This window comes from Poeciliopsis prolifica, unplaced genomic scaffold (genome assembly GCF_027474105.1).
Source record: "Poeciliopsis prolifica strain line A6 unplaced genomic scaffold, Auburn_PproV2 SCAFFOLD046, whole genome shotgun sequence".
Taxonomy (NCBI): domain Eukaryota; kingdom Metazoa; phylum Chordata; class Actinopteri; order Cyprinodontiformes; family Poeciliidae; genus Poeciliopsis; species Poeciliopsis prolifica.
Genome location: NW_026562421.1, coordinates 2,285,447 through 2,297,993, shown reverse-complemented (window position 1 = coordinate 2,297,993; position 12,547 = coordinate 2,285,447). Strand labels below are relative to the sequence as shown.

The 12,547-nt window shown below is 36.6% G+C and overlaps 1 protein-coding gene across 1 annotated transcript; it reads left to right on the top strand.

Annotated features, from left to right (window-relative positions):
• Positions 1 to 3,910: 3,910 nt before the first annotated feature.
• ccn5 (cellular communication network factor 5) lies at positions 3,911 to 12,159 on the top strand. The gene is made up of 5 exons (XM_055056822.1): positions 3,911 to 4,033; positions 5,635 to 5,851; positions 6,925 to 7,173; positions 9,403 to 9,644; positions 10,546 to 12,159. Exons 1-5 carry the CDS (start codon positions 3,974 to 3,976, stop codon positions 10,939 to 10,941), a joined length of 1,164 nt encoding a protein of 387 aa, XP_054912797.1. The 5' UTR covers positions 3,911 to 3,973; the 3' UTR covers positions 10,942 to 12,159.
• Positions 12,160 to 12,547: the final 388 nt, after the last annotated feature.

The window sequence follows — 12,547 nt, the reverse complement described above, 5'->3', positions numbered from 1 at the left end:
TAATAAAAAATAAAGCAGATTTCTGAGCAGAGATCAGCAGACAGATGTGATCCTATTTACTATAAAACTAAACACAAAGCAAAGCAAAGATAATTGGTTTGTGTTACCACTAACATTTGGCATTTTTGACATGACACTCATTAAACATGAAAAGACTCCATCTGCTTCAAATGGGCTCCAGATCTGACATTTCTGTATTAAAGCTGAAGTATTTAACTTTTAAAAGAAAATATTTTTTTATGGACTGTTTGAAACTGGCACAATGTCGTGACAGTATGTTATGAGGCAGATAATCTGTCAAAAGATCAATCTTCTCTGGTTTCTCCTAACTATCTCAAAACAACCAATCAGAGCCAGGAGGCGGGGCTTATGCTGTGTTCACATCAAACGTGTTTCGCATGTCAAATACATCAAAATTGCTCTACAAGGATATAGGGACCAGCCGTTGTTTTACGTTGCCAGTCTCTTTGTACAATGGCATTTGATATTGACAGAGTGGCACAGCAAATATTGTAGTGAAAGTTTCTGCAATCGTAATGGAGGCTCAGATGAATTTGCTGAACATTTGGTGTTCGGTTCCAGCTGGTCACGGCCGACGCACGTTGGAGCCTCTTAGCTTTTTTTTCTTCTCTCAGTTACTTTGAACAATGGCAGATGAAATATTGAGTGCCTAGGCTTTTTTTAAACACAAAGCAAAGCAAAGATAATTGCTTTGCTTTGCTGTCAGATGCCTGTTTAAATGTACCAGATAATTCGCAGGTGTTGTAAGTTTGGTGAGTTTTACAAGCTAGCTGGGCACTGATGAGGGACGCTATCAGCGGTGTTTTTGCCTCACCTCAGCCCAGTTTAATGAAACCAATGCGTGAAAAACACGCATTGGTTCCTGCATCTGGTGGCAGGAACACAACTTCAGGGCACTATGTCATATGACTGAGTCTCTGATTGGTTGTCAAGAGTCAAAACGTCAAAACGCTTCAACTGTGCAGCGTTAGATGCACAAAACACCCCGCAACGCGGCCTCAACGCGGCCTCAACGCGCCCTCAACGTGCCCTCAAAGCGCCCTCAAGGCGCCCTCAAAGCTCCCTCAAGGCGCCCTCAAGGTGCCCTCAACGCGCCCTTAGGGCGCCCTCAACGCCTGTCCACATAGACTTTGTATGTTACCAAGACGCTGAAATCATGTTCAGCGTGATGGCAGTTAAATGGTTTTCTTCTCCACTGTTGACACATCTATTAGCCCATACACAAGATTGATTGACAATGCTAAGACCCGCCTCCAGACTATAAATGGTTGTTTTTGGTCTAAAGTTGTGCATTTCTTCAGATGGCAATAATACCTTATGGAGAAAATGGAGGCGATCGATTTATTCATAGATTGCTTGTCTGATAACAAACTGTCCCGACATGGTGTCAGTTTTAACAAATATGTAAAAAAAAAAAAAAAGAAAAGTTAAAAGTTTCATACTGCAGCTTTAAAGGATAGTTCTCAATCTGCTAAAAACGTCTCCAGATGAGCAAAAAAAGACTGGATCCAACCTGACAGGTATTTGGCAGTATGCATCCTGCTAAGACGGTTAATTGAAGAAAATTTGATGGAAATCTGTTCAGGTCTTGGGTTGACACTTCAGTCTGGAGCTGTTTGGATTCAGTTTCAGCTGTCAAATGAACAAATTGGCCTCTAACTCTTGAAATTGTCAAAGGTTATATTATATTTTCATCCTTGTTGAAATCCTTGTTAGTGTCTGATTTCACTGGGAAGCAACAATGTCCTCCAACATTTTGGTGTTTTCAGACAGATTTGTGTCCAAACATGTGGTAGACATTTGGGCTCATGAATTTTGAAGGGTTAGTTCTGCTTTCTGCACCTGGATTTTAACTGATTCTATAACTTTTACAAGCTAACAGATATATTTCTTATGTTTTTGCACTTATAAATCAGCAAGGAATTCAAAATATCTTCTTTTATAGGTTCAAATAACGTTTACACCAACTCAGAATCAGGCGATATCCATGATTAGCTTCTTTAATAAAGTCAACCAAATGGACATAGAAAACTTAAAAAAATAAAATGACAGAAATAAAGTCAAAATATTACAAAAATTAGGTCATAGTATTATGGCAATTTAGTTGAAATAATGTGAGAATAGTCATAGCATTATATCAGTAGAGTTATAATTTTACTTTATTCTGGTAATATCATAACTTTATTTTTAAAATATTGGCTTTATTCTCATTATTATGACTCTTTTAATAATTTGACGTTTATTCCTGCATTACTTTGTTTTCACAATATTATAAATTTATTCCCAAATATTGACTTTATTGTTATTATTATGACTTTATTGTTGCAATTTAATACATTTATTCTCATAGAAGTGATTCTGGTAGAATTGTATGACTGTTTTAAAACTTTTGATGTTATTCTCATAATTATGACTTTATTCTTGTAATACTTTAACATTTTTGTCAGAGTACGCTGTCGTAGAAATGACCCTGTCTGTTTTATCTTCTTCTCCTGTATTGATTAGAACGAATTGATCTAATTTCCAATTGACTCTTTGCTGGTTTTTTATTCCCAAAAACGGCATCATTATTAATTTACTAAAGAAAACATCTAGTTTTCTTTCAGTTTTTTGGAATAAACTGTTTAACAGCTCTTTTCCATTACGATGCAATCCTACCAGCCTCACTGAGACGGAAAACATGCGGCCGAGTCCAGGAATGTGAAAGCTGAATTTGAGTTTTTACAGTACATCCATGCTTCCCGGCCACCTGGAGTCCATCCTGCTGCTACGCTAACACGTTCATCTATCTCACTGTCTGTCTGCGTCTATTTATAACTCGCTGGATTGGATTCCAGCCCTCCCAACGCTGGGAAACATGGCTGATCCTGACATCCAGGAATCTAGTGTTACTTTGAAATCCTGCCTCATAATGGATGGATCGATTTAGAAGCTGCATTTTTTCTGCCGTTCATCTGGACATCCTGTAGCTGGATACAAATTAAGCAACGGAGCTTAAATTGGTATTAAGACACAACATGAAACACAACATTTAGGCCTTTTTCTTTTTTTTAATACAACTCTACGCCCAAAACTTTAAATTTTATTTAGAGTTGCACAGTTGAGCAGTTGGTAGCATTTATGGCCTAAACTCCCCTTATCTATGTGTCTGTTTTAGTATTTCTTATTTTGTAAGGTGTATTTTTTCAGTGAAAACTATGTTTAGTAGTTTGTTAAAGGGTTAACAGAGGATGCAATAGCTTCCTGAAGGCAGAAAAATTTTGCTTGGAATTTCAGAGACATGTTGTCAGTAGTACATAGAATAAAAGATCAATGTTTATTTTACTCAAACATAAACCTATAAAAAGTAAGATCAGGGATAATTTTAAGCGATCTCATATCTGTAAATAACATTTTGTCTCAGACAGTAATATATATTTTTACAACAACTGAATTCAGTTATTTGCTCATGCTATAAAATGACACAATGTGCCTGGAAAACACATATTCTTGCCCTTTTCATGGTTCCACACATCTGTCGCTTATCCAAAATGACACATCGACTTCTTGTGAAAACATCTGGAACATAGATTCAACTTGAATCACATCAGTTGCCACAAAAGCCTGGCTGTTACTTAAGAGACCAGTTAGCTGGCGTATTCTTTCCTCCTGTGAAGCCCTGAAATCTCCAAGCGCATGAGGAAAGGAAAAACCTCAGGGTGGAGGTGTGTCTGCGTGTGTGTACTCGTGTGTGCGTGTGTGTGTGTGCGTGTGTGTGTGTGTGTGTGGAGGTGGAAATGGGCAGCAGGGAGGAGGAATGTGAAACATTTCTGGTGCTGGACCAGAGGCTGTTTGCACAGCAGTGACATCAGAGGCCAGACTTTATAAATGTCAGCAGGCATGAGAACGAGCTCTTAGCGAACGGCTCCCATCCATCACACAGAGGGAAACACCGAGCAGCACCAGGATCGCAATGGGCCGACTGGATCGCGGTGTGGTTACTCTGGCTGCGTTGCTCTGTGTGGCCACACAGGTGAGGCCTGCTCACACTCATCCATTTATAGGTTAAAATCAACTGTCAGGAAGTGGAAAAAGGGTCCAAATTAAAACAATAAGGTCAAATTTTTGTGATTTTCCTTTTAAATTATAAACCAGAAAATGCAGGAAAATAGCTGGGGTGGAGATTTGATCAATTTATTAATTTCATTGATGTTTATTTTAAGTCTGGTCAGTATGTCACTCAAATTGAGTCTAAATATTACAAAACACTTATTTAGCATTCATAAATCTGCTGATTTTTTGTAATTTTTTTTATCATGGATAAGCATTTGATTTTCAAACAAAATCAACAACACACAACCTTTAAATGTAAACATTTAACAGATCATTGGCATGGAAACATTGTAAACGCTTTTAGTTTATTATGAGGTAAATAAAACGCACAAAAGTCTGCCTACCAAAATTGCAGCCTGGTATCAATTTCTATTTTTTCAAATGAAAACAAAATATTTTTCAATGAACTTTAATCTTTGACTTCAAGTATTAAAAATGTCCCCATTATTTTTTCAACATTATCCACAAATATTAGTAAAGATTTCAAAAATAGCAACATTTAAATTCGATTTGAGTGAATTCATAATGTAGATAAAAAAAACAAACGTAAAAACATATTTGTTCAGGTTAAATTGTTGATCGGAATGTTTTGGGACTTTTAATCAATGATTGGGATGAAAATCAGATCTTTTTTTTTTTTTTTAATTCTCTCCAGAATGGGAAAACCATCAGAATATGCTCTTACATTAAAACAAATATATATTGATCTTCATAACTCTGTGCAAATAAATGTGTCACATACACTCAGAATAACATTTCAAAAGTTTTAAACGAGTGGAAATGTGACAGAAAAATCTGCTGGAGAGTCAAAGTTGAACTTCTTCCACACACAGTTAGTTAATCAAAGCCAGGTATCAGACTAATTCTAGCTAAAAAACTGAAATCAATGTATTTTTTTTTACATGAAAAGGATGTAAAGTATTACTTTGCAACAGGAATAATTATGTTTTATAAAAACAGAGCAGCTGCATTGGATTTTGGGACAAAGGCTGTTGAGACTTTAATCGTAAAGGACCAAAAAACAAAAAATAACAACATACACCTGAAATACCCATTATGTAATTTGGGTATATGTTTTATTTTTGGTTGTAAAAATGTATTTACCTTTACTTTTTGTTTGAAAGATCTTGGATCTTGATCTTTTTTTCTGGGATTTATTGAACTGCAACAGTACATTAAGAACAGCAGAAAAAACGGAGAGTAAATATACTAAAAATGTCTGGCTTTTATTCACAAATATTCCATTATGCAGCTCAGAAATGTCCTTGTTTTTGTAAAACAAAAGTTCTGATTTTAATCTAAAATTTTGGGTTAGGGTAAGGTTTTTGGTGGTGAAAAGTTAATCCATTTTTATTTTTACAAAATTGTTTTAATACGATATCGTAGAACCCTTAAAGATTTACTCCAACTGTGATGCAGCCCCTGAATATTTCTATATTTTTTCTTTTGGAAAAAGCAGGTTTCATACTTTGCATGTTTTATTCTCAGACCTCCTCACCATTTCTCATGTTTTCCTTTCAGGTTCTGTGCCAGCTGTGCAACAGGCCCTGCCTTTGCCCTGCTTCTGTCCCTCAGTGCGCTGCAGGCGTCCCTCTGGTGCCGGACGGCTGCAGGTGCTGCCAGGTGTGTGCTCGGCAGCGAGGCGAGTCGTGCTCAGAGATGCTGCCCTGCGACAGGCAGAAAGGACTGCAGTGTGACTTCAGCGCCAGCTTCCCTGGAGACCCGGGAGAGTGTGTTGGTAAGTGAAAAACACACACAGACCAAATCTGCATGAGAGAGCAACACAGACAGTGAATGTTTAGAGTCTGTGCTGCTGGGAGGAAACAAGTGAGGGCTGGCAGTGATATTCCAGGAAGACTAAATGTTTTTATTTCTATTTCCATGGCTCCTGTAGGCACATTTTTTCAAATGACTGCTGATTACATGACTGGTGCAAAACTCTGTTGATATTTAGTTAATATTAATATTAACAGTTAAACACAATTAAAATAGCACATGGATATATATGTGGTCACTAGATAAGTCATTAAAAATATGCTATGGCATCATCCTCCTATCACTTCCTGCCAGTAACACCGGTTGTTGATTCCAATGAAAAAAAAGTTTCTATTGCAATTTTGCTAAATAAATTAATATTGTACATCATTCTTGCGCAAAACCCACAATGTGTTTTTTTTTTGGTTGTTTGGTTTTCTTATTTTTTTTTTTTCAAAAATTGGTGCGTTTTCATTAAGCAAATGTATTTTTGTGATAAAATTTGCTCAACTTTACAGTAAATGCAGCTACAATAAAAGGCCTTGATTTTCATTAGCATCAGCTGTCTGATTATTGCTAGTTATGTTTCCAGGCAATTGTGATGCAAATTCTGAGCAATTTTTTTAAGCTGTCGCAAAAAACAATATGCGAATTAGGCATGTTTCCCTTTACTGGTTTGAAGCAAATCAACCAAAGCATGCAAAGAGTAATTTCATCAGATCTTGATACACATGGCTGTAAAAATGCAAACTGTACATCTTTGAAAAGTAGAAGTGGAGCCTTCTGCACAGCAAAAATGCAGCAAGTGGTTTCTGGATGGTAAGTAAACAACAAAAGACTTGTCTTTTCCAGCAGCCATTGTACATCTCATAAACGGGTAGCTGGTTGTGGAACAGCTCATTAACTTAATGCCAAAAAGAAAAACAAAAATAGCTGGGTGTTTTTTTAAGCACCTTGGCTGTTTCTGGTAGCAGTTGAGACCAAAATGTAAATACAAAATTATACTAACTGTGAATTTTGATAATAGGTCTCCTTTCTTGATGTTTTTTTCTGCAGGTGACGAGGATCTGAGCTGCAAGGTGAACGGCATCACGTACCTCAACGGTCAGTCGTTCCAGCCGTCCTGCGACTCCTACTGCCACTGCCGAGGCGGAGGGGTGAGCTGCGTGTCGGCCTGTCCGCTGACGGGCCGTCTTCCCACTCCGGACTGTCCCAGCCCGCAGTTCGTCCGTTTACCGGGGAAGTGCTGCAAGGAATGGGTGTGTGAAAATCTGGAAAACACCGTGATTCAAGACGCCATTACAGGTAAGAGACACCTGGATGGGATGGATGAACACACATTGGATTAAATCCAGAAGAACACTTATAATAAACCCGAAACAAACTGCTCTGTTTTTAATGTTTAAAACATTTATGTTGTGGTTTTCCTTCCTCCTTCTGAAAATGGAAAATGGCACAGTCATCCATCTAACTGAGAAAACACTTCACATAAGCATAAAAACTCTCTCCATGATAAAACATGGCAGTAGTAGGATTGTGACAAACCACATTTCATGCTTTCACAATTATACACAATTTTATTTTGGTCTATAACATAATAAAATACATAAAATGCTCAAGGTTTCAACTTGACAAAACATTCTTTATGCTATGATTAACCTCTGTATAGATTATATTAAAATGTGGAGAAAGAAACAGGAATGCTGAATATGTTGACAAAGAACCAATTTTGACACTTACTAAGATTAAACACTTGAAATGTGTTAATTAATGAACTTTTGTTGTCCAGCTGGAAAGATTTTCTGCCCCCATTTCCATATTTAAGCCAACATAAGTCTGCTGGTTGTGGTTTTGTGTTTAATAGCCATTTCTAAAATCACAAAGCTTTTATTCTGGAAACTGACAGCATAGTTTCCAGTGTTTGGGTTCGTGTGGCTTAATTTCTGTCGATCAGTTAGCAAATGTGTAAAATAATCGTTCAATCCGCTTTATGAGCTCTGTCGATGTCTGGAAGTTTTTAGTGGAGCGTTTTCGCTTTAAACCAGGGTGTGTCCGGCCAAAGGAAAATTCCAAAAGGCCAAATATAAAACACATTTTTCCTCTTTTTGGGGGGTTCAAAACATTTAATTTTGTCACTCACCACGTTTCCTCGTTTCATAACAAAAACCGCAGCTGGGGAAGGTTTAAACATGTGAAGATTACGTTACTCTGTTAAAAAAAGGGGAGTGAGTGTTTGTGCATGAGGCTGGTGTTAGGAATTCAGTCCCAGCTACAGCGAGCAACACATCATTATGGAAACAACGAAGGGACATTTTGTTATTGTTGTGCTTGAAAAACATTATTCTGAGACAGTTTTGAAAAGGAATGTAGTTTTTATAGTACAAGAATTAAACACAATGAGAACTGTTAAAACATGGCTCTTTAAACTTAGAAGAATGAATGAAGGCAAACAATACATGTTTAAATGTTCACTTTCACCAGTTCATTTTTGCATTAAATCACAAAGTTTGACCAAAATGAAACTCCGAGAGTCCAGCTATGAGACACATGGTTTTGATTTAAAAACGTCTCTCCACCAGTCAAAGTTTCCTACTTTCCTAAAAACATCCACAGCTGCGTCCTTATGTAGCATTACATTATATCCTGGAATATTTCCTGCAGCTGCTTTTCTCCTGGGTGGCTTGGAGTGGAGGGAGGTTCGCACAGGTACATGCAAAAAAATTAGAATATCATTTTAAAAAAACTAAGAGTGAAAGTATTGTGTTTGAAAGTATTGTGTTAGAACAATTCATACAAGAGTATTAATTTATCAAAAAGTAAGTCTATCTATCTATCTATCTATCTATCTATCTATCTATCTATCTATCTATCTATCTATCTATCTATCTATCTATCTATCTATCTATCTATCTATCTATCTATCTATCTATCTATCTATCTATCTATCTATCTATCTATCTATCTATCTATCTATCTATCTATCTATCTATCTATCTATCTATCTATCTATCTATCTATCTATCTATCTATCTATCTATCTATCTATCTATCTACCTATCTCTGTCTGTCTGTCTGTCTGTCTGTCTGTCTGTCTGTATATGATATATAAAAATAATATATATAATTTTGTATATATTACATATGTGATATTTTAAAATATATACAAAATAAATATATAAAAAATATTAAAAATATTATATATTTTAGAGATTAAAAAATATAGATTTCTATAATTTTTACATTTATTTTATTGGATTTTACATTTATGTCTTTGTTGAAGAAGATGCTCTATGCCTCTTTTTTTTAAATGATCATGATTCTCTGTGTGGGGCACAGCCTCCCATTGCCCCCCCATGTTGTTGCCACTGTGAAAACATCCTATCTTGACATTTTAAACAAAATTTTAGTCTATATAAGATTCTTGTTCTAATGTCTTACTATTCATTCCAAAGTTTATTGTCTTGGTGCCATGCTGACCAAAAGCTTCATGCTGCAGATTTCTCCAACTCATTTTTGTTTCTGTTTCTCTTCCAGCCATGAATCCAGGCAGGTCGGGGTCAACGATGCCAGGAGCTCCTGTCCTGAAACAGCTGGTCCTGCCAGCCTCCAGCTGCGTGGAGCAGGCCACCCAGTGGAGCGCCTGCTCCCAGAGCTGCGGGGCCGGCATCTCCACTCGGGTCTCAAACCAAAATCCTGCCTGCAAGCTGCAAATGGAGACCCGACTGTGCAAAGTGCGGCCCTGTGGAGCCGTTCAGCCTGCACTAAGGAAACCCAGGGTAAGCTCAGACAACTCTACAAAATGTTTCAAATATTTCTGAACAATTAGCTTTAGGAAGTGTGATGATTAAAAAAAATAAATGACAGAACAGAAACTAAAATAACTTGATTTTATTGTATTTTTGAATTGCATAAGCAAAATAAAAACTTTAATGTCATTAAATATGTTTTGCTGTGCAGCAGTTTATAAATATGCAACTTGAAATAGAAATATGTTCAGTCTTCAATTTTCAGGCATTCAGATAATTACATTAGCTTTCCAGAGACTATGGTGTTTATATTTAAGCTGCTGCCAGTAAGTAAAATTAGACAGTGCTAAAAGTTTAATTACATCTCCTGCTGCTCATGTGAAGCGATGGAAAGCAGCAGGGATTTGCCACGCAGCAGTAGGCAAACTCTTTCCTCCAAAACAGAAAACATTTTTTTTTCTCTTACCACAGACGTTTCTGTGCTTTCCTCCGAACCACACAATTTTTTATCATAATCATTATCTTTTTCCATTTTTAGCTAAATTATAGATGCAGCAAGGAGTTACTATGTTTACTAAATTCCCAAACTGGCAAAGTGTTTACAAATGTTGTATTTCCAAAGGTTAACAGACTGTAGTGCATGAACTGAAAAGAAATTTACATCAAATTAGTGTTTACTATGGCCGCCTTTTGCATTCAAAACACCAATCATACAATTTTATTGAGGAGTTCAACTGGTAGGTCATGCAGACCTTATCGATAATAAACATTTGTTTTTGCATTATTTTGCCTTTGACATAGTACTTGAAAATGGCCACAAGAAAACAATATTATCTTTCATCACAAGAACTTGTGGAACAATCTGTCGTCTAGCAAAATTTGTAAAATCTGCAAAAAGCCTTCTAATTTACCTATATTCTTGATTTCCCAGAGGGGACAGCAGGGTTGGTGCAAAGCCAGCTACAGGTCACCAGGTCTCATCCGACTCGTGCATCATGGCTGCTTCAGCACTCAAGCCTATCAGCTGCGGTACTGTGGCCAGTGCAACGACTCTCGATGCTGCACGCCACACCAAACCTCCACCGCTCAGGTGACCTTCCGCTGCCCTACTGGCAGACTCCTGCAGAAAGCTGTCATGATGATCCACTCCTGCGTGTGTCACAACAACTGTCCCTACGCGCCTTACAAAACCCGGCTCTCTGGGCACACAGGCCCTGATTGGTCTGTGGAGAATCGGACGACTGATCTGATAGGCTGGCTGGTGAAAAACATCTCAAGGTTCAATGTAAATGAAGACAGACATGAAAATGATCAGGGGAAACTGTGACTGACCTGAACGAATGTTGATTTATATACATTGATGAACTCTGCACTCTCTTGAAAGCTTCAAGAAGCTCTGGCATCTTTTAAAGCATTTATGTGGTCATTTTAATCACAATTTAAACAACTTTAGTTCAAAAACATTCTCTTAAATAGGAACTATTCTGCAAAATTCACATTTTGCACTGCAAAAATACAAAATCTTGCCAAGTATTCTTGTCTAGATTCTAGTGCAACTTGAAATAAGACAAAAAGAACTTTTGAGTAAATTTTCTGCGAGTTATAGGCGCTTGTTTTAAGTAAATAAATCTTTAATATTGATGAAAACTTACTAGTTCCATTGGCAGATTATTTAACTTATAATATGGGAAAAATATTTTGTTGTAAATGAAATAATCTATTAGAACTAGAGCTTTTTCATCCATCTTGAGAAATTATTGACTTAAAATCAGCTCCTATAGTTTGCAGAAAATTTACTCATAAGTTGGTTTTGTCTTATTTCAAGCTCACTAAGATATTTGTACGAGAAATTAGACAAAAGTTTCTTATATATTTTGCGATTTTTTACTTATATTTGGGTCTCTATTGCCCCTCACATAACCTAGCAAGCACAGCCAAGCTCCAGCATGTTTTGACTATACTGCGGCTGCTGGAAAAGAGAAATGCTTTGATGTTGAGTTACCATCCAGAAACCACTTGCTGGATTCTTGTTGGTTGTGCAGGAGGCTCCACTTCTGCTTTGCAAAGGTAATAAGTCATAATTGGTTACCTATTTGCAGCCATTTTTACATGTGAACGTAAACGTTGAGTTGGAGGGCCAGCGGCTTATTTGGATGTAAAGTGAATTGAAACAGTTTGGCAAAGAAGAGGGAAAAGGACTTGATTTGTTTTCCTGAAACCTGACCTTTGACCTAACTAGATTTAAAGTAATACATATTTTAAATATGTAGCAGCATCTTTTGGAGCTAACATGTAAATAGATTCTAGTACATGTCCATTATCTGTTGTCAGTGTACTTAAAGAATAACTTTGAGCAGTGATTTCATTTTTTCAGCCTCTAAAGTGTACAGTTTTAAAGTCGTAATAGCAGTTTATTGATGTTGCACTTTGTTTGTTGTTGTTTATAATGTAAATATTTTCTAGACAGAAGCTTTTCTTCAAATGAATATTTTTATATCCTGTGTCATAGTTTTTTTTCCTAAATAAATTTAATGTTTTTACAAGTTTTGAATTGAATTCCTTATGAATATTGTGGTATTTTTTTTAACATATTTTACTACTTTGCACTGGTTTTGGGAAGTTTCAAAATCATGGACTGTGAAACAAATTGTCTTTGCATGTCAGAACTGCTCCTTCTGTCAACTTTCAAACTGCTAAAACAATTTAATTGTGTCTGAAATGATAGCTGTATTCATCTTATGCTGTCTATTCATTTGCATTCATACAAAGGTTTACAGCTCAAACCTTTCAGCATGTTCTGACATCTAGTGGTCAGAACAGTGTACTGCAGATGCAGGGCTTTAAACAGAACATTCAACTTGAGTTTAGCAATGAAATGTTTTCTTGTTGCAGCCTCAAAACCAAATCAAGATGTTGTAAATTCTGAATTGAAA

Excerpts from the sequence above, each read along its gene's own strand:
- ccn5 (XM_055056822.1), top strand. The coding sequence starts at position 3,974 with ATGGGCCGACTGGATCGCGGTGTGGTTACTCTGGCTGCGTTGCTCTGT. Across the intron at positions 4,034-5,634 it reads TGCTCTGTGTGGCCACACAG|GTTCTGTGCCAGCTGTGCAA; the intron begins GTGAGGCCTGCT and ends TTTTCCTTTCAG. Across the intron at positions 7,174-9,402 it reads GATTCAAGACGCCATTACAG|CCATGAATCCAGGCAGGTCG; the intron begins GTAAGAGACACC and ends TTTCTCTTCCAG.